Source organism: Chiloscyllium punctatum, chromosome 1 (genome assembly GCF_047496795.1).
Source record: "Chiloscyllium punctatum isolate Juve2018m chromosome 1, sChiPun1.3, whole genome shotgun sequence".
NCBI classification, from domain to species: domain Eukaryota; kingdom Metazoa; phylum Chordata; class Chondrichthyes; order Orectolobiformes; family Hemiscylliidae; genus Chiloscyllium; species Chiloscyllium punctatum.
The window spans coordinates 168,552,289-168,575,324 of NC_092739.1; the positions used below are offsets into that span (position 1 = coordinate 168,552,289).

Below are 23,036 nucleotides of genomic sequence, written 5' to 3' on the forward strand. Positions count from 1 at the left end.
TCTGTGATAATGAGGCAAGATGGTTCAGATGAGGCGATGGTGAGTTACAGATGAGCGAGGAAGGATTTAAAGAGAGAGTTTAGAAGAGCAAAGAGAGGACACAAGCCGTCTTTAGCAAATAGAATAAAGGAGAACCCTAAAGCTTTCTATAGATATGTGAGGAATAAAAGGATGACTAGGGTAGGAATAGGGCCTGTCAAAGACAGAAGTGGAAGTGCTAAATGAATATTTCTCATTGGTTGTCAATCAGGAAAAGAAGAATATTGTAGTGAAGAATGAGGTACGAGATATCAGACTAGAAAGGATCGAGGTTACTTATGAACAGGTATTGTCAATTTTAGAAGGAGTGAAAGCAGACAAGTCCCCTGGGCCGGATAGGATTTATCCGAGGATTCTCTGGGAAGCTAGGGAGGAGATAGCAGCGCCTTTGGCCTTGATATTTGAGTCGTCATTGTCTACAGGTTTAGTACCAGAGGACTGGAGGATTGCAAATGTTGTGCCCTTGCTCTCTTGAGTAGAGAGCAGTACCTGGGCAGTAGAGGTGACTTAGGTAATTATAAACCAGAGAGCCTTACTTCTGATGTAGGAAAGGTTTTGGAAAGGATTCTAAGAGATAAGATTTATAATCATCTAGCAAGCAACAATTTGATTTCAGATAGTCAACATGGTTTCGTCAAGGGCAGGTCGTGTCTCACAAACCCCATTAAGTTTTTTGAGAAGGTGACCAAGCATGTAGATGAGGGTAGGGCAGTTGACGTGGTATACATGGACTTCAGTAAAGCCTGTGATAAGGTTCCACATGGGAGGCTGTTGGAGAAAATGCAGAGGCATGGAATTGAGGGTGATTTAGCAGTTTGGATTAGAAACTGGCTTTCTGAAAGAAGGCAGCGAGTGGTGGTCCGCAAGGATCTGTTTTGGGACCATTGCTATTTGTCATTTTTATAAATGACTTAGATGCAGGCATAGGTGGATTAGTAAATTTGCAGATGACACAAGTCGGTGGAGTAGTGGACAGTTTGGAAGAATGTTATAGGTTGCAGAGGGACTTGGATAAACTTCAGAATTGGGCTGAGAGCTGGCAAATGGAGTTCAATACAGCTAAATGTGCGGTGTTCACTTTGGGAAGTTTCATTGGTAGAGGGAGCCATAATATCATGCTGCAACTATACAAAACGCTAGTGTGGCCGCACTTGGAATATTGTGTACTGTTCTGGTTACAGGAAGGATGTGGAAGCATTGGAAAATGTGCAGAGGAGTTTAACCAGGATGTTGCCTGATCTGGAGGGAAGGTCTTATGAGGAAAGACTGAGAGACTCTGGTCTGTTCTCATTGGAAAGAAGAAGGTTAAGAGGGGATTTGATAGAGACATACAAGATAGTCAAATGATTAGATAGGGTAGACAGGGAAAGTCTTTTTCCTAGGATGATGATGTTAGCTTGTATGAGGGGGCATAATTACAAATTGAGGGTTGATAGGTTTAGGACAGATGCTAGGGGCAGGTTCTTTACTCAGAGTGTGGTAATGGTGTGGAATGCCCTATCTGCCAATGTAGTTCAGCCACATTAGGGAGATTTAAACAATCCTTGGATAAGCACATGGATGATGATTGGATAGTGTAGGGGGATGGGCTTAGATTAGTTCACAGTTTAGATCAAAGTGGTGCTGGAAATGCACAGCAGGTCAGGCAGCATCCGAGGAGCAGGGAAATCGACATTGATTTTCCTGCTCCTCGGATGCAGCCTGACCTACTGTGCTTTTCCAGCACCACTCTGATCAAAACTCTGGTTTCCAGCATCAGCAGTCCTCACTTTTGCCTTAGATTAGTTCACAGGTTGGCACAACATCGAGTGCCAAAGGGCCTGTTCTGCACTGTATTGTTCTATGTTCTATGGAGATGAACTAAATGACTGGGATAACCTGCTGGGTATAAGAATCGCATGCCAAGGGTCTAACCAAAGTAATAAATAATCTAAAACTGTTCAAACTAATTAAGGTAGAGAGGTCATAAGTTATCAAGGTGATGGTATCAGAACAGAACAGTAAGGAAGATTTTACAGATGCAGAACAGTATGGTGGGGTCACATGAAACACAACCTGGTTGAGGCCATCTTTGTGGGTATGGAACTTGGCTATCGGTCTCTGCTCAGTGATTCTGTGATGTTGTATACCTCGAAGGAGGATGCTTACCTGAAGATCGGAGGTTCAATGTCCCTGACCACTGAAGTGTTCCCCAACTAGGCGGGGACATTCATGTCTGGTGATTGTTGCATGATGTCCATTCATCTGTTATTGTGGCATCTACATGGTCTTACCAATATGCCATGCCTTGGGGCATCCTTGCCTGCAGCATATGAGGTAGACACATTCGTTGAGTCACGTGAGTATCTGCCGTGTATAGTCAACTGAACTATAGTCCCACATGCAATGGTAGTATCCATCTGACATGTCTTGCAGAGGTCACAGGTCTGTGACATGGAATTTAGAGTGGATACCTGGTGACTTCATCTCACAGGAGAAAGTGAGGACTGCAGATGCTGGAGATCAGAGCTGAAAATGTGTTGCTGGAAAAGCACAGCAGGTCAGGTAGCATCCAAGGAGCAGGAGTATCGATATTTCGGGCATGAGCCCTTCTTCAGGAATGAGGGCTCATGCCCGAAACGTTGATTCTCCTGCTCCTTGGATGCTGTCTGACCTGCTGTGCTTTTCCAGCAACACATTTTCAGCAGCGACTTCGTCTCATGACATGATCCAACCAACCTCCAGGTTAGTGACCATGTGACAGGATCTCAGGACACCTTCCATGGGCAGAAAGCCACACTCACCCCATGCCCATGTCCATGGAATTGGCATCTGTCATTTGCTAGCCTCTAAGAATCGTCAAGCATATCTCTGGTACTTCAGTGCTACAACTCAAGTTGCAGCAGCTGCTCTCATTGTAAAGCTACAGCAAGGGCACTGTGCTCTCAGGAACATTGTCTTAGCTCATGGACTGGAACAAATCACATCTTCTGGCTATTTGTTTACGTTCTTAGAGCTCACTCATTTAAATCTGATCTGAATGCTCACAGAACCTCTGCATTGCCATGATTTGTTGTCCTGCTTTTGATAAAGTCCTGATTACTCCCATGTTTTGTAGGACAGTGATTTCCAAAAGAAGATTGATTATGAAATCCGAATGCGAGATGGTACGTGCAAACTGTTGGCAGCCTGTACACAGAGAGAGCAAGCACTGGAGGCAGCGAAGAGCCTAATGATCTGCAACACTCGCATAATGGCCTACATGTCAGAATTGCAAAGAATGAAGGAAGCTCAGGTCAGACAGCGGAGGGTCAGACGGTAAGTAACTACATTTACACCAAAAGATGCTTTAGGAGTTTGAGGATTGAGTTCCAGTTGAATCGCTACTTGAAATTATGGAAAATAGAGGGAATTTGGCCAAATGTTTTCAGAGTGAAGTGCACATACCTTAGATTACAATCAGCAGTAGGGGAGGTGATAGGTTAGTGGTGTTATCACTGGACTATTAGTCAAGAGACCAAGGTAAAGTGCTGGGGACTCATGTTTGAATGCCATCACAACAGATGGTGAAATTTCAGTTCAATAAAAATCTGGAATTAAGAGTCTAATGATGACTGTGAATCTATTTCCAGTTGTCAGAAAAACCCATCTGGTTCACTAATGTCCTTTAGGGAAGGAAGCTGCCACCTTTACCTGATCTGGGCAATATGTGTTTATAAGTCCAAAGCAATGTGGTTGACTCCTAGCTACCCTCTGGGATGGGCAATAAATGTTGGCCTAGCCAGCAACACCCTCATCCTATGAATAAAGGTTTTAAAAATTTGAACAGAGAACATTCCAGCGCAGTACAGGCCCTTCAGCCCTCGATGTTGTACTGACCTATGGAACCAATCTGAAGCCCATCTATCCTACACTATTCCATTTTCATTCATATATCTATCCAATGACCATTTAAATGCCCTTAAAGTTGGTGAGTCTACTACTGTTGCAGGCACGCTGTTCCATGCCCCTACTACTCTCTGAGTAAAGAAACTACCTCTGACATTTGTCTTATATCTATCGCCCCTGAACCTAAAGCTATATTCCCTCAGGGAGAAGTGCCAAAGGACTGGAGATCGGCTAAGGTTGTTCTGCTTTTTAAGAAAGGTGGCAGAGATGAACCAGGAAATGACAGACCAGTTCAGTGGTTGGGAAGCTTTTGGAGAAAACTCTGAAGGAGCAAATTAATATCTACTTGAAAAAGCTGGGGGTAATTAGGGATAGTTAGCATGACTACATCAGAGAAGGGTCATGCCTAATACATTTGTTAGAATCTTTCAAAGTTGTGTTCAAGTGTGTGGATGAGGGAAGTTCAGTTGATGTAGTTTATGTGGATTTTAGCTAAACTTTTCACAAGGTCCCACATGACAACTGAAAAGATTAAAGCACATGGAATTGAGGGAAACTTGGTGAGACGGATCAGAAACTGCCCTAGCAGTAGGACAGAAAGTGTAGTGGTCGAGGGCTGTTTCAGTGACGAGACGCCGGTGTCCAGTGGTATGCCACAAGGATCGGTACTGGGACCCTTCTTGTTTGCTATATCAATGAAAATGTGGGGAAATGTTAAACCGGTTTTCAGACAACACCAAGCTTGGTAGAATGGTTAGTAGCGAAGAAGGTGATTGTAGGTTACCGGAAGCTCTAGATGGGTCAGATGGGCAAGCCAGTGGCAGATAGTATTTAACCCTGATAACTGCAAGGTGTTACACGTTGGAAGAAGAAACAAGATAAGAGAATATTTAATGAACGACAGGACACTGGGTACCTTAGAGCACAGAGATCTTGGGGGGTAAATATTCACAGATCTCTGAAGTTGGCAAAGCATGTGAACAGGATAGTTAAGGCATTAGGAACACTTGCTTTTGCCAGTTGTGGCCTAGAGTGTAAGAGTAAAGAGGTAATGTTGGAGTTATACAGAGCGCTGATCAGGCCACAGCTGCAATTCTGGTCACCTCACTACAGGAACGATGTGATAGCACTAGAAGGGGTACAATGGAGGTTCGTTAGGATGTTGCCTGGGATGGAGAAATTGTGTTGTAAGGAGAGACCAGATTGGCTTGATTGTTTTCTTACAGACAAAAGAACTGCAGATGTATTTGTTTGACAGCAGAAAGACTGAGGGGGATATGATTGAGGTTTTATAAGATTATGAGCGGTATGGACAGGGTGAATAGGAAGCAGCATGGCTTAGTAGTTTGCACTGCTGCCTCACAGCACCAGAGACCCGCGTTCAATTCCCGCCTCAGGGAATTGTCTGTGTGGAGTTTGCACATTCTCCTTGTGTCTGCGTGGGTTTCCTCCGGGTGCTCCGGTTTCCTCCCACAGTCCAAAGATGTGTAGGTCAGGGTGAATTTGCCATGCTAAATTGCCCGTAGTGTTAGGTGCATTAGTTGGGGTAAATGTTGGGAAATGTTGCTGGGTGGGTTAAACTTTGGCTGGTCAGTTTGAACCTGTTGGGCCAAAGGACCTGTTTCCACACTGTAGGGAAGCTAATCTAATCTATTCCCCTTGGTTGAGTGGCCAAGCACAAAAGGGCATGATATTTGAGTAAGGGGCAGGAGTTTCAGAGGGGATTTGGGAAGAATTGTTTTCACTCAGAGTGGTGGGAATCTGGAATGTACTGCCTGGGAAGGGAGTGGAGGCTAGAAATCTTACAACCTTTAAAAAAACTTTGAATGACCACTGCAAAAATCATAACATTGATAAATATGGGACAAATGCAGGAAATTGGGATTAGTGTGCTTTTAGTGATAGTTAAATTGGTGCAGACTCAATGGGCCCAAGGACTTTTTCTACCCTGTATGACTCTGTGAGATTACAAAGAGAGAGAGAATAAGAGCATAAGAAGGACGTTATGATGTGGGAAAGGTGGTGGACTCATCTTCCTCTTCACTTCTCAGTTGTCAAGTAGGATTGTTTTCAACTCCTTTGAGTGCTGTGACTGTTAGACATGAGACAGGCTTTCTTGAAGCTCAAATCAGTAAGAAAGATAAATGTTTATTTAAACAGTGTTCCAGGATTTAAAAGTGGTGTACACACTCATTCCCTTTGGTACGCAGACACACAGAGAAAATGATCAATTGTAGAGATGAGTCATGCACTCAATTGTTAGCAGAATAACAAGAAGCAAAAACATATGATTAAATCAGTCCTTTATTTGAGATGTATCACTGCAGTCCTCTATAATTTTACCTTGACTTTTTTGGAGATTGAAAAAAAGTTGGGCATCTCTGGGCTTCCGGACCAATTTGTGGCTGAGTTTCCGTGGAGACAAATGTTTGCCATGAAGACAAATCAGATGCTCCCTAATAACCTGGGATGATGGTTATATTGGACAGGAATCATTTTTGATCTCCAGACTTGCTATTCTCTGGTTTGTTCTTGGCAGAGATTGATTTGTTGTCGAAAGTCACATCAATCGTGTGCATTGTCTACAAAAATGATTCCGAGTTAGAAGCCATGATTACATCATGAAGAGTGAATGGTGAATGATCATGTGCGGATGTGATGAGCCTGTTTTCTCTGTTTGTCTGTCTGTAAGTTTCAAGCTTGCAGGCGTGAGATTGGGGGAAACCATAAAATTTGAGACTTGGTAAATACTCAGACATTCAATTCACAAGTGTTTTTTTTAATCCAGAAAGCCAATTCAAGTGAGACCTAAGTCCTAATGTCATTTATATTTTATTGATTGAGGAGCAGAAATGGCCTCTTGAAAATGTAGCCCCAATCAATAAAGTTATGTTCAATTTTGTTACATCTCATTACTCCACATTCCTGAAATCCTCACGTATCAAGAATCTACCTCGGCCTTAAAAATATTCAAGGACTCTGCCTCTACCATCTTGTCAGGAAAAGAGTTCCAAGACTCTTGATCTGCTGAGAGGAAAAAAAAATCATCTCCTTTTTCTAATGAGCCACTCATGATTTTCATGAGTGCACATGAAATTACCTTTTTTTTAATCTAGTGGATACAAGCCTGTCATAAGGGCGGTAAGGACAAGCCAGGGAACTATAGACCAGTGAGCCTGACCTCGGTGGTGGGCAAGTTGTTGGAAGGAATCCTGAAGGACAGAGTGTACAGGTTTGAAAAGGCAAGGACTGATTAGGGATAGTCAACATGGCTTTGTGCGTGGGAAATCATGTCTCACAAACTTGATTGAGTGTTTTGAAGAAATAACAAAGAAGATTGATGAGTGCGGAGCGGTAGATGTGATCTATATGGACTTTAGTAAGGTGTTTGACAAGGTTCCCCATGGGAGACTGATTAGCAAGGTAAGATCTCACAGAATACAGGGAGAACTAGCCAGAACAAAACTGGCTCAAAGGTAGAAGACAGAGGGTGGTGGTGGAGGGTTGTTTTTCAGACTGGAGGCCTGTGACCTTGTGGACCACAAGGAGCGGTACGGGGACCTCTACTTTTTGTCATTTACATAAATGATTTAAATGTGAGCATAAGAGGTACAGTTAGTAATGTTGCAGATGACACCAAAATTGGAGGTGTAGTGGACAGTGAAGAGGGTGACCTCAGATTACAACAGGATCTGGACCAGATGGGCCAATGGGCTGAGAAGTGGCAGATGGAGTTTAATTCAGATAAATGTGAGGTGCTGCATTTTGGGAAAGCAAATCTTAGCAGGACTTATACACTTAATGGTAAGGTCCGAGGGAGTGTTGCTGAACAAAGAGACCTTGAAATGCAGGTTCATAGCTCCTTGAAAGTGGAGTCACAGGTAGATAGGATAGTGAAGAAGGCGTTTGGTTTGCTTTCCTTTATTGGTCAGAGTATTGAGTACAGGAGTTGGGAGGTCATGTTGCGGCTATACAGGACACTGTTAGACCACTGGTTAGGCCACTGTTGGAATATTACAATTCTGGTCTCATAGAACATAGAACATTATAGGCCCTTCAGCCCTCGATGTTGCGCCGACCAGTCATACCAATCTGAAGCCCATCTACCCGACACTATTCCATGTACGCCCATATGCCTGTCCAATGATGACTTAAATGTACTTAAAGTTGGCGAATCTACTACCGTTGCAGGCTAAGCATTCCATACCCTTACTACTCTCTGAGTAAAGAAACTACCTCTGACATCTGTCCTATATCTATCACCCCTCAATTCAAAGCTATGCCCCTCGTGCTCACCGTCACCATACTTGGAAAAAGGCCCTCCCTGTCCATCCTATCTAACCCTCTGATTATCTTATATGTCTCTATTAAGTCACTTCTCAACCTTCTCTCTAACGAAAACAGCCTCCAGTCCCTCAGCCTTTCCTCATAAGACCTTCCCTCCATACCAGGCAACATCCTAGTAAATCTCCTCTGCACTCTTTCCAAAGCTTCCTCATCCTTCTTATAATGCGGTGACCAGAACTGTACACAATACTCCAAGTGCAGCTGTACCAGAGTTTTGTACAGCTGTAGCATAACCTCATGGTTCCAGAACTCGATCCCTCTATTAATAAAAGCTAAAACACTGTATGCCTTAACAACCCTGTCAACCTGGGTGGCAACTTTCAAGGATCTGTAAACCGGGACACCGAGATCTCTCTGCTCATCTACACTACCAAGAATCTTACCATTAGCCCAGTATTTTGCATTCCGGTTACTCCAACAAAAGTGAATCACCTCACATTTGTCCACATTAAACTCCACTTGCCACCTCTCAGCCCAGCTCTGCAGCTTATCTATGTCTCTCTGTAATGTACAACATCCTTCGTCACTATCCATAACTTCACCGACCTTAGTGTCATCTGCAAATTTACTAACACATCCTTGTACGCCCTCATCCAGGTCGTTTATTAAAATGATGAACAGCAGTGGACCCAACACTGACCCTTGCGGTACCCCACTAGTAACCGGACTCCAGGGTGAACATTTCCCATCAACCACCACTCTCTGTCTTCTTTCAGCAAGCCAATCACTGATCCAAACTGCTATATCTCCCACAAGCCAATTCTTCCGCATTTTGTACAGTAGCCTACTGTGGGGAACCTTTATCGAACGCCTTGCTGAAATCCATATACACCACATCAACTGGTTTACTCTCATCTACCTGTTTGGTCACCTTCTCAAAGAACTCAATAAGGTTTGTGAGGCACGACCTACCCTTCACAAAACCATGCTGACTATCCCTAATCAAATTATTCTTTTCTAGCTGATTATAAATCCTATCTCTTGTAACCTTTTTCCAACACTTTTCCAACAACTGAAGTAAGGCTCACTGGTCTATAATTACCAGGGTTGTCTCTACTCCCCTTCTTGAACAGGGGAACCACGTTTGCTATCCTCCAGTCTTATGGCACTATTCCTGTAGACATTGACGATTTAAAGATCAATGCCAAAGGCTCGTCAATCTCCTCCCTGGCTTCCCAGAGGATCCTAGGATAAATCCCATCCGGCTCAGGAGACTTATCTATTTTCACACTCTGCAGGATTTCTAATACCTCTTCCTTGTGAACCTCAATCCCACCTAGTCTAGTATCCTGTATCTCAGTATTCTCCTCGACAACATTGTCGTTTTCTAGAGTGAATACTGTCAAAAAATATTCATTTAGTGCTTGCCCTATCTCCTCTGACTCCACACACAACTTCCCACTACTATCCTTGATTGGCCCTATTCTTACTCTCGTCATTCCTTTATCCCTTAAATACCTATAGAAAGCCTTAGGTTTTACCCTGATCCTATCCCCCAACAACTTCTCATGTCTCCTCCTGGCTCTTCTGAGCTCTCTCTTTAGCTCTTTCCTGGCTACCTTGTAGCCCTCAAGCGCCCTAACTGAGCCTTCACATCTCATCCTAACATAAGCCGCCTTCTTCCTCTTGATCAGAGATTCCACTTCCTTCGTAAGCCACAGCTCCAGCGCTCTCCAGCTCCCTCCCTGCCTGACAGGTACATACTTATCTAGGACACACAGGAGCTTTTCCTTGAATAAGCTCCACATTTCTAATGTGCCCATCCCCTGCAGTTTCCTTCCCCATCCTACGCTTCCTAAATCTTGCCTAATCACATCGTAATTGCCTTTCCCCCCAGCTGTAACTCTTGCCCAGTGGTATACACCAATCCCTTTCTATCACTAAAGTAAACATAACAGAATTGTGATCACTATCACCAAAGTGCTCACCTACTTCCAAGTCTAACACTTGGCCGGGCTCATTACCCAGTATCAAATCTAATGTGGCTTTGCCCCTTGCTGGCCTGCCTACATACAGTGTCAGGAAGCCCTCCTGCACACACTGGACAAAAACTGACCCATCTATAATACTCATTCTATAGTGTTCCCAGTCAATATTTGGAAAGTTGATGTCCCCCATGACAACTAGCCTGTTTCTCTCACTCCTATCGAGAATCATCTTTGCTATCCTTTCTTCTACATCTCTGGGATGATTCGGAGGCCTATAGAAAACCCCCAACAGGGTGACCTCTCCTTTCCTGTTTCTAACCTGAGCCCATACTACCTCAATTGACGTGTCCCCAAACATCCTTTCTGCAACTGTAATACTGTCCTTGACCAATAATGCCACATCTCCCCCTCTTTTACCAGCTTCTCTGTTCTTACTGAAACATCTAAATCCTGGAACCTGCAACAACCATTCCTGTCCCTGCTCTATCCATGTCTCCAAAATGGCCACAACATCGAAGTCCCAGGTACCAACCCATGCTGCAAGTTCACCCACCTTATTCCGGATGCTCCTGGCGTTGAAGTAGACACAGTTCAAACCAACTTCTTGCTTGCCGGTGCCATCTTACGTCCCTGAAACTTGATTTTGGACCTCCCTACTCTCAACCGTTTCTATACTCGAACTACAATTTTGGTTTCCAACCCCCTGCTGGATTAGTTTAACCCCACCCCAATAGCCTTAGCGAATTTCCCCCCCCCCCGGGTATTGGTACCCCACTGGTTCAGATGAAGACCATTCTGTTTGTAGAGGTCCCCCCTACCCCAGAAACAGTCCCAATTATTCAAGAATCCAAAACCCTCCTGCACCATCCCTGTAGCCATATGTTCAACTTCTCTCTCTCCCTATTCCTCGCCTCACTAGCACGTGGCACAGGCAACAAACCAGAGACGAAAATGTGTTGCTGGAAAAGCGCAGCAGATCAGGCAGTATCCAAGGAACAGGAGAATCGACGTTTCGGGCACCAGTCCTTCTTCAGGAACTCTGTTTGTTCTAGCTCTAAGCTTCCATTCTAGATCCTTGAATTTCTGCCTTAAATCCCCATCTCTCTTCCGACCTATGTCATTGGTGCCTATGTGGACCACCACTTGGGGCTGCTTCCCCTCCCCCTTAAGGATCCCAAAAACACAATCAGAGACATCACGAACCCTGGCACCTGGGAGACAACGCACCAACCGTGAGTCTCTCTCATCCCCACACAACCTCCTATCTGTCCCCCTAACTATGGAGTCCCCAGTGACTCCTGCTCTGCTCCTCTTCCCCCTTCCCTTCTGAGCAGCAGGGACAGACTCTGTGCCAGAGCCCTGTGCCCCACTACTTTCCCCTGGTAAGTTCCCCCCCTCGCCAACAGTATCCAAAACGGTATACTTATTGTTGAGGAGAATGGCCACAGGGGATCCCTGCACTGCCTGCTGGTTCCCTTTCCATCCCCTGACTGTAACCCATCTGCCTTTTTCTTGTACCTGAGGAGTGACTACCTCCCTGTAACTCTCTCAATAACCCCCTCTGCCTCCCGAATGATCCGAAGTTCATCCAGCTCCAGCTCCAGTTCCTTAACGCGGTTTTCGAGGAGCTGGTGTTGGGTGCACTTCCCACAGATGTAGTCAGCAGGGATACCAGTGGTGACATTCTGCAGGAGGAACATTCAACTGCCCTCACCTCCATTCCCACTATTCTAAATTCCCAAAGAGACTGTTGAAAAATAAGGAATAAAAAATAAACTCGTTACCTCACCAATCTAGTGCACAGAACCTTTTTTTTGGTTAGAGGAGGAGGATGGGTGGGAGACACTACCCGAGTAGTGTTTCGGTAACACAACCATACAAATATATGAATTCCCAGAAGTCCTTCGCTCCTCCTTCCTATCGGAAAGATGTTGTGAAACTTGAAAGGGTTTAGAAAAGATTTACAAGGATGTTGCCAGGGTTGGAGGATCTGAGCTATAGGGAGAGGCTGAACAGGCTGGGGCTGTTTTCCCTGTAGTGTCGGAGGCTGAGGGGTGACCTTATAGAGGTTTACAAAATTATGAGGAGCATGGATAGGATAAATAGACAAAATCTTTTCCCTGGGATCGGAGAGTCCAGAACGAGAGGGCATAGGTTTAGGGTGAGAGGGGAAAGATATAAAAGAGACCTAAGGGGCAACCTTTTCACGCAGAGGGTGGTACGTGTATGGAATGAGCTGCCAGAGGAAGTGGTGGAGGCTGGTACAATTGCAACATTTAAGAGGCATTTGGATGGGTATATGAATAGTAAGGATTTGGAAGGATATAGGCCGGGTGCTGGCAGGTGGGACTAGATTGGGTTGGGATATCTGGTCAACATAGACGGGTCTGTTTCTATGCTGTACATCTCTATGACTCATAGGGATCTACAGCATGGAGAAATGTCCTTGGCCCATCGAGTCCATGTTGGGTAGAAACAATCGCCTCACTATTTTAATCCCATTTCCTGGCACTTGATGCAGAGCCAGAGATGTACAAATGCACATGTCAATACTAATTCAGTGTGATGAGGGTTTCTGCATTTCTCGTTCTCACAGGCAGAGAGTTCTAGATTCCTACCACCCTGTGGACAAAAAAGTTACTCATATCTCCCTGGTCATTCATCCCTCTATCAAGGAGACTATTTTTGTAGTCAAGACTGTGGTGCTGGAAAAGCACACCCGGTCAGGCAGCGTCCGAGGAGCAGGAGAATCAATGTTTCTGGCATAAGGCCTTCATCAGGTTCTTCATCAGGTCTATTTCTGTAATCATGGTAATGTCTTTTAAAGCAGTAGCATGGGTGATAACTGGCAGATGGTGGTTACAAGAGAAGGTCAGAGGCCAGGAATACTACTGGGACTAGCTCACCTCCTGAATCCCCAAAGTTTGTCAATTATCTACAAGGTACAAATGGGGAGTATTCCATCACATTCCTGATCTGTGTCTTGTCGATGGTACACAGGTTTTGGAGAGTCAGGAGGTGAGTTACTTGCAGCAATAATCCACGCCTCTTACCTGGTTTTGTGACCACTCTTGATTTGGCTAATGCAATTCAGCTTGTGATCAGTAGTTTGCTTAAAAAACAACAGTTTTATTCTTAAAACTGTATGTGCAACATTGAGTGCTTGTATTTCAATGAGAATCTATCACATTAAAACAAAACAAAATCAATGAGGTTGGATTCCAGTCTGGGGTCTGCCTTGTCCATTGATAATATTAGTCGAGATCATGTCCTTTGGTCATGACAATTACTTTAATCGGTACTCCGCCTCCTTAATTCAATCCCTCCAGCACTGATGCTCAATAGCAGCAATGTGAAGCATCAACAAGATGGCACAGCAGAAATTCACTAAGGCACCTTGGACAGCACTTTCCAATCTGACAGCTCTGACCATCTCAAAGAAATATCTTATTCACATATTTCCAAGTCAGAATGGTGAGTGGTTGCTCTCTAAACCTGCCTGAGTGCCAAAGGGTAGTTTGAGCGTGGAAGATCTGCATGTTCTACTCCAAGTCACAGATGAGTCAAACATTAAAACTCGTTGCCATATCTTCAGCAAAATTGATGTGATACATGGAAATGTCCTGCCTAAGGTAATGGGTTGGAATTTCTTCACTACTGGACTGCAACTGTTCAACTTGAAAGCCAAATATTGCAGCCCGCAGCAATGAGAGAAGGGCAATTAAATCTGCCTTTCTCATCATTGCCCAAGTCCTGGAAAGAGTGTAGTGCTGGAAAACGCACAGCAGGTCAGGCAGTGTCTGAGGAGCGAGAGTGTCACTGTTTCGGGCATTAGCCTTCTTCAGGACCTGATAAAGGGTTAGGCCCAAAACATCGACTCTCTTGCTGCTCGGATGCTGTCCTTTTCCAGTATCATACTTTATTGACTGTGACTCCAGTATCCGCAGTCCTCACTACCTCCAAGTCCTGGCACAAAAAGGTAGGAGTTCATCTGAAGCTGTTTTTTTGCCCATCTCAGAGCTGATTTTATTGTTGTTTTCTAGATCATCAGATGCAGGTTTGCTTAAAGATCGATTACCATGCAATGGGAAGGTTGCCATATCTGGTAAGAAAAGCTTACAAGAATCTTTAATCTCCTGGGATAAATCCTAGTTGTTACAGAAATAGACAAGAGAAAAGTCTGCACATTCATTGTTGGAAGTCTGTTTCAAATATTATCCCTTTGTACTGCTGTAACGTCTTTTTTGGATGTGTTTTTGAACCTTTAAAATATTTCAGTGTTAAATCTATTTTAACTTCATGTTTTAGTTCCAACATGGACCCCTGTGAAACTCCACTAGTCACCAGCTGCAGTCTCCAATCTCTGTCTGTCAGTCAGCCAATCCTCTATTGATGCTAATACCTTGCCTAACACCATGGACTCTAATCTTATTTAGCAGTCTTCTGCGCGGCACCTTGTTAAAGGCCTTCTGGAAATCCAAATACATCACTGTTTTGTCTAACTTCCTTGTGACCTCGTTAAAGAATTTGAACAGAATTGTCAGGCATGACCTCTCTTGACAAAGTTGTGTTAACTCAGCCCTATTTTACTGTGCACTCACAGCACTCCAAAATCTCATCTTTAATAAGGGACTTCACAATCTTACCAATGACCAAGATCAGGTTGACAGCCTGTAATTTCCAGTCTTCTGTCTCTCTCACTTCTTATACTATGATGGGTTGAAGGATTATGTGGAGTGGGCGGGAAGATGGAGTTGAAGCCCAGATGAGATCAGCCATGATCGTACTGAATGGTGCAGCAGGCTCGAGGGGCTGAATGGCCTGCTTCTATTTTTCTGTGTTTCCATCTGTCTTTCAAAATTTTATAGATTAGACACTGTTTAAGAAACGAGCAAGGGAGAAAACAGGGAAGTACAGACATATTATCGTTATAGCTATGATAGACAATAGACAATAGATGCAGGAGTAGGCCATTCTGCCCTTCGAGCCTCCACCGCCATTCAATATGATCATGGCTGATCATTCCTAATCAGTATCCTGTTCCAGCCTTATCTCCATACCCCTTGACTCCACTATCTTTAAGAGCTCTATCCACTTCTTTCTTAAATGAATCCAGAGACTGGGCCTCCACTGCCCTCTGGGGCAGAGCATTCCACACAGCCACCACTCTCTGGGTGAAGTAGTTTCTCCTCATCTCTGTCCTAAATGGTCTACCCCGTATTTTTAAGTTGTGTCCTCTGGTTCGGCACTCCCCCATCAACGGAAATATGTTCCCTCCTGCCAGAGTGTCCAGTCCTTTCATAATCCTATACGATAGGGAAAATGCAAGAGTCAATAATAAAGGACAGGATAAATAGACATTGTCTACTGGGCGTAATCATCAAGCAGGGATGCACCCTCAGTCCCCAACTGTACTCCCTGTACTCTCAGAACTGTGTGGCCACATTCCAACCAAATGCCATCCACAGGTTTGCTGATGACACCACTGTGGTAGGCTGGATATCAAACAAGAACGAGTCAGAATTCAGGAAGGAGATAGAGAACTTAGTGATGTGATGTAAAGGTAACAATCTCTCCCTCAGTGTCAGAAAAACCAAAGAATAGATCATCAACTTCAGGAAGAATGGAAAACATGCCCCAAATTACATCAATGAAGTGGAGATTGAGAGGGTGGAGAGAGACAAGTTCCGAGGGGTGACAGTAACGACAACCTGTCCTGAACTTCGCACATAGATGCGACAGTCAGGAAGGTACAACAATCATCATCTTCCTCAGGTGGCTAAGGAAATTCAGCATGTCCATAAGGACCCTCATCAACTTTTACAGATGCACCAGAGAAAGCATTCTATCTGGATCCATCATGGCTTGGTACGGTAACTGCTCTCCCCAGGACAGTAAGAAACTACAGAAAGCTGTAAACACAGCCCAGTCCATCACACAAACCAGCCTCCCATCCATTAACTCCACCTGCACTTCTCGTTGTTGTGAAAAGGCAGCTAGCATCATCAAAGACGAGAGTGTGGTGCTGGGAAAGCACAACAGGTCAGGCAGCATTGAAGAGCAGGAGAATTGACATTTCGGGCATAAACCCTTCATCAGCCTCAATCCTGATTAAGGCTTATGCTCGAAACGTCGATTCTCCTGCTCCTCAGATGCTGCCTGGCTGCTGTGCTTTTCCAGCAACACACTCACTACTCTGATCTCCAGCATCTGCAGCCCTCACTTTCTCCTAATACCATCAAAGAGTTCTCTGTCTTAGAGTCATAGAGATGTACAGCACGGAAGCAGACCTTTCGATCCAACCTGTCCATGCCGACCAGATCTCCCAACCCAATCTAGACCCACCTGCCAGCACCTGGTCCATATCCCTCCGAACCCTTCCTATTCATATACCCATCCAAATGCCTCTTTAATGTTGCAATTGTACCAGCCTCCACCACATCCTCTGGCAGCTCATTCCATACACGTACCACCCTCTGTGTGAAAAAGTTGCCCTTTAGGTCTCTCTTATATCTTTCCCCTCTCACCCTAAACCTATGCCCTCTTGTTCTGGACTCCCCGATCCCAGAATTCCTGAAGAAGGGCTGATGCCCGAAACATTGATTCTCCTGCTCCTCGGATGCTGCCTGGCCTACTGTGTTTTTCCAGCACCACATTTTTCAACTCTGGTATCCAGCATCTGTAGTCCTCACTTTCTCCCCGACCCCAGGGAAAAGACTTTGCCTATTTACCCAATCCATGCCCCTCATAATTTTGTAAATCTCCATAAGGTCACCCCTCAGCCTCCGACGTTACAGGGAAAACAGCCCCAGCCTGTTCAGCCTCTCCCTGTAGCTCAGATCCTCCAACCCTGGCAACATCCTTGTAGATCTTTTCCGAACCCTTTCAAGTTACACAACATCTTCTCAATAGGAAGGAGACCAGAATTGCATGCAATATTCCAACAGTGGCCTAACGAACGTCCTGTACAGCCGCAAAATGACCTCCCAACTCCTGTACTCAATACTCTGACCAATAAAGGAAAGCATCCCAAACGCCTTCTTCACGATCCTATCTACCTGTGACTCCACTTTCAAGGAGCTATGAACCTGCACTCCAAGGTCTCTTTGTTCAGCAACACTCCCTAGGACCTTACCATTAAGTGCATATGTCCTGCTAAGATTTGCTTTCCCAAAATGCAGCACCCCACATTTATCTGAATTAAACTTCAACTGCCACTTGTCAACCCATTGGCCCATCTGATCAAGATCCTGTTGTAATCTGAGGTAACCCTCTTCGCTGTCCACTACACCTCCAATTTTGGTGTCATCTGCAAACTTACTAACTGTACCTCTTATGCTCACATTTAAATCATTTATCTAAATGACAAAAAGTAGAGGGCCCAGCACCGATCCTTGTGGCACTCCACTGGTCACAGGCCTCCAGTCTGAAAAACAACCCTCCACCACCACCCTCTGTCTTCTACCTTTGAGCCAGTTCTGTATCCAAATGGCTAGTTCTTCCTGTATTCCATGAGATCTAACCTTGCTAATCAGTCTCCCATGGGGAACCTTGTCGAATGCCTTACTGAAGTCCATATGGATCACATCTACCTCTCTGCCCTCATCAATCATCTTTGTTACTTCTTCAAAAAACTCAATCAAATTTGTGAGACATGATTTCCCACGTACAAAATAGTGTTGACTATCCTGAATCAGTCCTTGCCTTTCCAACTACATGTACATCCTGTCCCTCAGGATTCCCTCCAACAATTTGCCCACCACCAAGGTCAGGCTCACCGGTCTATAGTTCCCTGGCTTGTCCTTACCACCCTTTTTAAACAGTGGCACCACGTTAGCCAACCTCCAGTCTTCCGGCACCTCACCTGTGACTATCGATGATACAAATATCTCAGCAAGAGGCCCAGCAATCACTTCTCTAGCTTCCCACAGAGTTCTCGGGTTCACCTGATCAGATCCTGGGGATTTATCCACCTTTAACCATTTCAAGACATCCAGCACTTCCTCCTCTGTAATCTGGACATTTTGCAAGATGTCACCATCTATTTCCCTACAGTCTATCTCTTCCATATCCTTTTCCACAGTAAACACTGATGCAAAATATTCATTTAGTATCTTCCCCATTTTCTGTGGCTCCACACAAAGGCCGCCTTGCTGATCTATGAGGGTCACTATTCTCTCCCTCGTTACCCTTTTGTCCTTAATATATTTGTAAAAGCCCTTTGGATTCTCCTTAATTGTATTTACCAAAGCGCTCCCTTTTTGCCCTCCTGATTTCCCTCTTAAGTATACTCCTTTATACTCTTCTCAGGATTCACTCGATCTATCCTGTCTATACCTGACATATGCTTCCTTCTTTTTCTTAACCAAACCCTCAATTTCCTTAGTCATCCAGTATTCCCTATACCTACCAGCCTTCCCTTTCACCCTGACAGGAATATACTTTCTCTGGAGTCTTGCTATCTCATTTCTGAAGGCTTCCCCTTTTCCAGCCGTCACTTTACCTGCGAACATCTGCCTCCAATCAGCTTTCCAAAGTTCTTGCCTAATACCATGAAAATTGGCCTTTCTCCAATTTAGAATTTCAACTTTTAGATCTGATCTATCCTTTTCCATCACGATTTTAGAACGAATAGACTTATGGTCGCTGGCCCCAAAGTGCTCCCCCACTGACACCTCAGTCACCTGCCCTGCCTTATTTCCCAAGATTGTGTCAAGTTTTGCACCTTGTCTAGTAGGTACATCCACATACTGAATCAGAAAATTGTCTTGTACGCACTTAAGAAATTCCTCTCCATCTCAACCTTTAACACGATGACAGTCCCAGTTGATGTTTGGAAAGTTAAAATCCCCTACCATAACCACCCTATTATTCTTACAGATAGCTGAGATCTCCTCAAAAGTTTGTTTCTCAATTTCCCTCTGACTATTGGGGGGTCTATAATACAATCCCAATAAGGTGATCATCCCTTTCTTATTTCTCAGTTCCACCCAAATAACTTCCCTGGATGTATTTCTGGGAATATCCTCTCTTAGCACAGCTGTAGTGCTATCCCTTATCAAAAACGCCACTCTCCCTCCTCTCTTGCCTCCCTTTCTATCCTTCCTGTAGCATTTTGTATCCTGGAACATTCAGCTGCCAGTCCTGCCCATCCCTGAGCCATGTTTCCTTAATTGCTATGATATCCCAGTCCCATGTTCCTAACCATGCCCTGAGTTCATCTGCCTTCCCTGTTAGGTCCCTTGCATTGAAATAAATGCAGTTTAATTTATCAGTCCTACCTTGTCCCTGCCTGCCCTGACTGTTTGACTCAACTGTACCAGTCTCCGATCAATCTCTTTCCCCACTATCTCCCTGGGTCCCACCCCCCCACCTTACTGGTTTAAATCCTCCCAAGTAGTTCTAGCAGATTTCCCTGCCAGTATATTAGTCCCCTTCCAATTTAGGTGCAATCCGTCCGTCCTTGTACAGGTCACCTCTACCCCAAAAGAGATTCCAATGATCCAAACCTCTTCCATTGGGCAACGGCGGGAGCATTGAGAGTGTGGACCAGGGGGCTGCTAGGAAGGTAAAATTCCCTCTTAAAGACTTACTTGGTGAATAGGTGGAGTGAAGGCTGAACATGGGGTTTACCGAGCATGTGAGCTGTAGCTAAACCCGAGACACTACACATGTAGTGTCTCCCACCCGTCGTCCTCCTCTAACCAAACAAAAAAGACAGTGTGCGGAGGTTTGGTAAGGTTTATTTTATATTTATTTATTCAATGTCTCTTGGTAATTTAGAGCAGAGGGGATGGAGGTCAGGGTAGTTGCATGCTCCTCCTGCAGGATGTGGGAGGTAAGGGTCGCAATGGTGTCCCTGCTGACTTTGCCTGCGGGAAGCGCACCCAACTCCAGCTCCTCACAGACCACGTTAGGGAACTGGAGCTAGAGCTGGATGAACTTCAAATCGTTCAGGAGGCTGATGGGGTGATAGAGAGAGCAGTTATAGGGAGGTAGTCATACACCTCAGCTACCGGATGAAGGTAGGACCATCAGGAGAGGGAAAGGGAACAGGCAGGCAGTGCAGGAATCCCCTGTGACTATTCCCCTCAATAATAGGTATACCATTTTGCATACTATTGAGGGGGGGGGGGGAGGGGAGGGGAGGGGAGGGGAAGGGAATGGCCTACCAGGGGAAAGCCAGAACGGCCAGGTCCCTTGGGTCTGAGTCTGGCTCTGTGGCTCAGAAGGGAGGGAGGAGAATAGGAGAGTGACAATGAGAGGAAATTCAATATTGAGAGGAACAGACAGAAGATTCTGCGGATGTAAGCGAGACTCCCGGACGGTATGTAGTATTGGAGTATTGTGTACAGTTCTGGTTGTGCATTATCGGGAGGATATGGAAGTATTGGAAAGAGTGCAGAAGAGATTTACCAGGATGTTGCCTGGTAAAGAGGGTAGATCTTATGAGGAAAGGCTGAGGGACTTAAGACTGTTTTTGTTCGAGAGAAGATGATTAAGAGGTGACTTAACAGAGGCGTACAAGATAATCAGAGGGTTAGATAGGGCGGACAGTGAGAGCCTTTTTCCTCAGATGGTGAAGGCTAACACAAGGGGACATAGATTTAAATTGAGGGGTGATAGATATAGGACAGATATCGGAGGCAGCTTCTTTATTCACAGAGTAGCAAGGGCATGGAATGCCCTGTCTGCAGCAATAGTGAACTTGTCAACTTTAAGGACATTTAAATGGTCACTGGATAAACACATAGAACAATACAGCACAGAACAGGCCCTTCGGCCCTCGATGTTGCGCTGACCTGTGAACTATTCTCAGCTTGTCCCCCTACACCATCCCAAAATCATCCATGAGCTTATCTAAGGATTGTTTACATCTCCCTAATGTGGCTGAGTTGACTACATTAGCATGTAGGGCATTCCATAATCTTACCAATCTCTGAGTAAAGAACCTGCCTCTGATATCTGTCTTAAATCTATCACCCCTCAATGTGTAGTCATGCCCCCTCGTACAAGTAGACGTCATCATCCTAGGAAAAAGAATCTCACTGTCTACCCTATCTAATCCTCTGATCATCTTGTATGTCTCTATCAAATCCCCTCTTAACCTTCTTTCCAATGAGAACAGACCCAAGTCTCTCAGTCTTTCCTCATAAGACCTTCCCTCCAGATCAGGCAACATCCTGGTAAATCTCCTCTGCACCTTTTCCAATGCTTCCACATCCTTCCCAAAATATGGCGACCAGAACAGTACACAATATTCCAAGTGTGGCCGCACCAGCGTTTTGTACAGTTGCAGTATGATATTGTGGCTCTGGGACTCAATCCCTCTCTACGAAACCTAACTCACCGTATGCCTTCTTAACAGCACTATCCACCCAAATGGCAACTTTCAGGGATCTATGTACATGGACTCCTAGATCCCTCTGCACGTCCACACTACCAAGAATCTTTCCATCGACCCAGTACTCTGCCTTCCTGTTATTCTTCCCAAAGTGCATCACCTCACATTTAGCTGCATTGAACTCCATTTGCCACCTCTCAGCCCAATTCTGCAGTTTATCCAAGTCCCCCTGCAACCTATAACATTCTTCCAAACTGTCCACTACTCCACCGACTTTAGTGTCGTCTGCAAATTTACTAATCCATCCACCTATGCCTGCGTCCAAGTCATTTATAAAAATGACAAACAGCAGTGGTCCCAAAACAGATCCTTGTGGTTCAACACTGGGAACTGGATTCCAGGCTGAATATTTTTCATCAACCACCATTCGCTGCCTTCATTCAGAAAGACAGTTTCTAATCCAAACTGCTAAGTCACCCTCAGTCCCATACCTCTGCATTTTCTCCAACAGCCTACCATGTGGAACCTTATCAAAGACTTTACTGAAGTCCATATACACCAAGTCAACTGCCCTACCCTCATCTACATGCTTGGTCACCTTCTCAAAAAACTCAGTGGGGTTTGTGAGACACGACCTGCCCTTGACAAAACCATGTTGACTATCTGAAATCAAATTGTTGCTTGCGAGATGATTATAAATCTTATCTCTTAGAATCCTTTCCAAAACCTTTCCTACAACAGAGGTAAGGCTCACTGGTCTATAATTACCTGGGTCATCTCTGCTGCCCTTCTTGAACAAGGGCACAACATTTGCAATCCTCCAGTTCACAGGTACTAAACCTGTAGACAATGATGACTCAAATATCAAAGCCAAAGGCTCTGCTATCTCCTCCCTAGCTTCCCAGAGAATCCTCGGATAAATCCCATCCAGCCCAGGGGACTTGTCTACTTTCACTCCTTCTAGAATTGATAACACCTGTGCGTAACTAACCTCAATCCTTTCTAGTCTAATATCTGGTACCTCATTTTTCTCCTCTGCAATATTCTCCTTTTCCTGAGAAAACACCGATGAGAAATATTCATTTAGCACCTCTCCAATCTCCTCAGGATCCACACTCAACTTCCCACTTTTGTCTTTTGATTGGCCCTATTCGTATCCGAATCATCCTTTTATTCCTCACATACAAAGCTTTAGGGTTCTCCTTTATTCTATTTGCTAAAGACTGCTTTTGTCCTCTCTTTGCTCTTCATAACTCTCTCTTTAAATCCTTCCTAGCTGATCTGTAACTCTCCGTCGCCTCATCTGTACCATCTTGCCTCATCAACATATAAGCCTCCTTCTTCTTCGTAACAAGAGATGCAATTTCTGTCATAAACCATGGTTCCCTTACCTTATCACTTCCTCCCTGCCTGACAGGGACATACCTATCAAGAACATGCAATATCTGTTCCTTAAACCAGCTCCACATTTCCATTGTCCCCATCCCCTGCATTTTGCTACTCCATTCTAT

General features: G+C 44.7%; 1 protein-coding gene across 4 annotated transcripts in view; it reads left to right on the plus strand.

Moving 5' to 3' along the window:
* Positions 1-23,036, plus strand: part of LOC140481781 (rho-related BTB domain-containing protein 1-like) — a 742,286-nt gene that overhangs the window by 27,122 nt on the left and 692,128 nt on the right. For all 4 annotated transcript variants that reach the window (XM_072578316.1, XM_072578319.1, XM_072578321.1 and 1 more), the window contains exons 2-3: positions 3,137-3,336; positions 14,225-14,286. In XM_072578316.1, the coding sequence (XP_072434417.1) occupies positions 3,137-3,336; positions 14,225-14,286 (262 nt within the window). The remainder of the gene's footprint in view (positions 1-3,136; positions 3,337-14,224; positions 14,287-23,036) is intronic.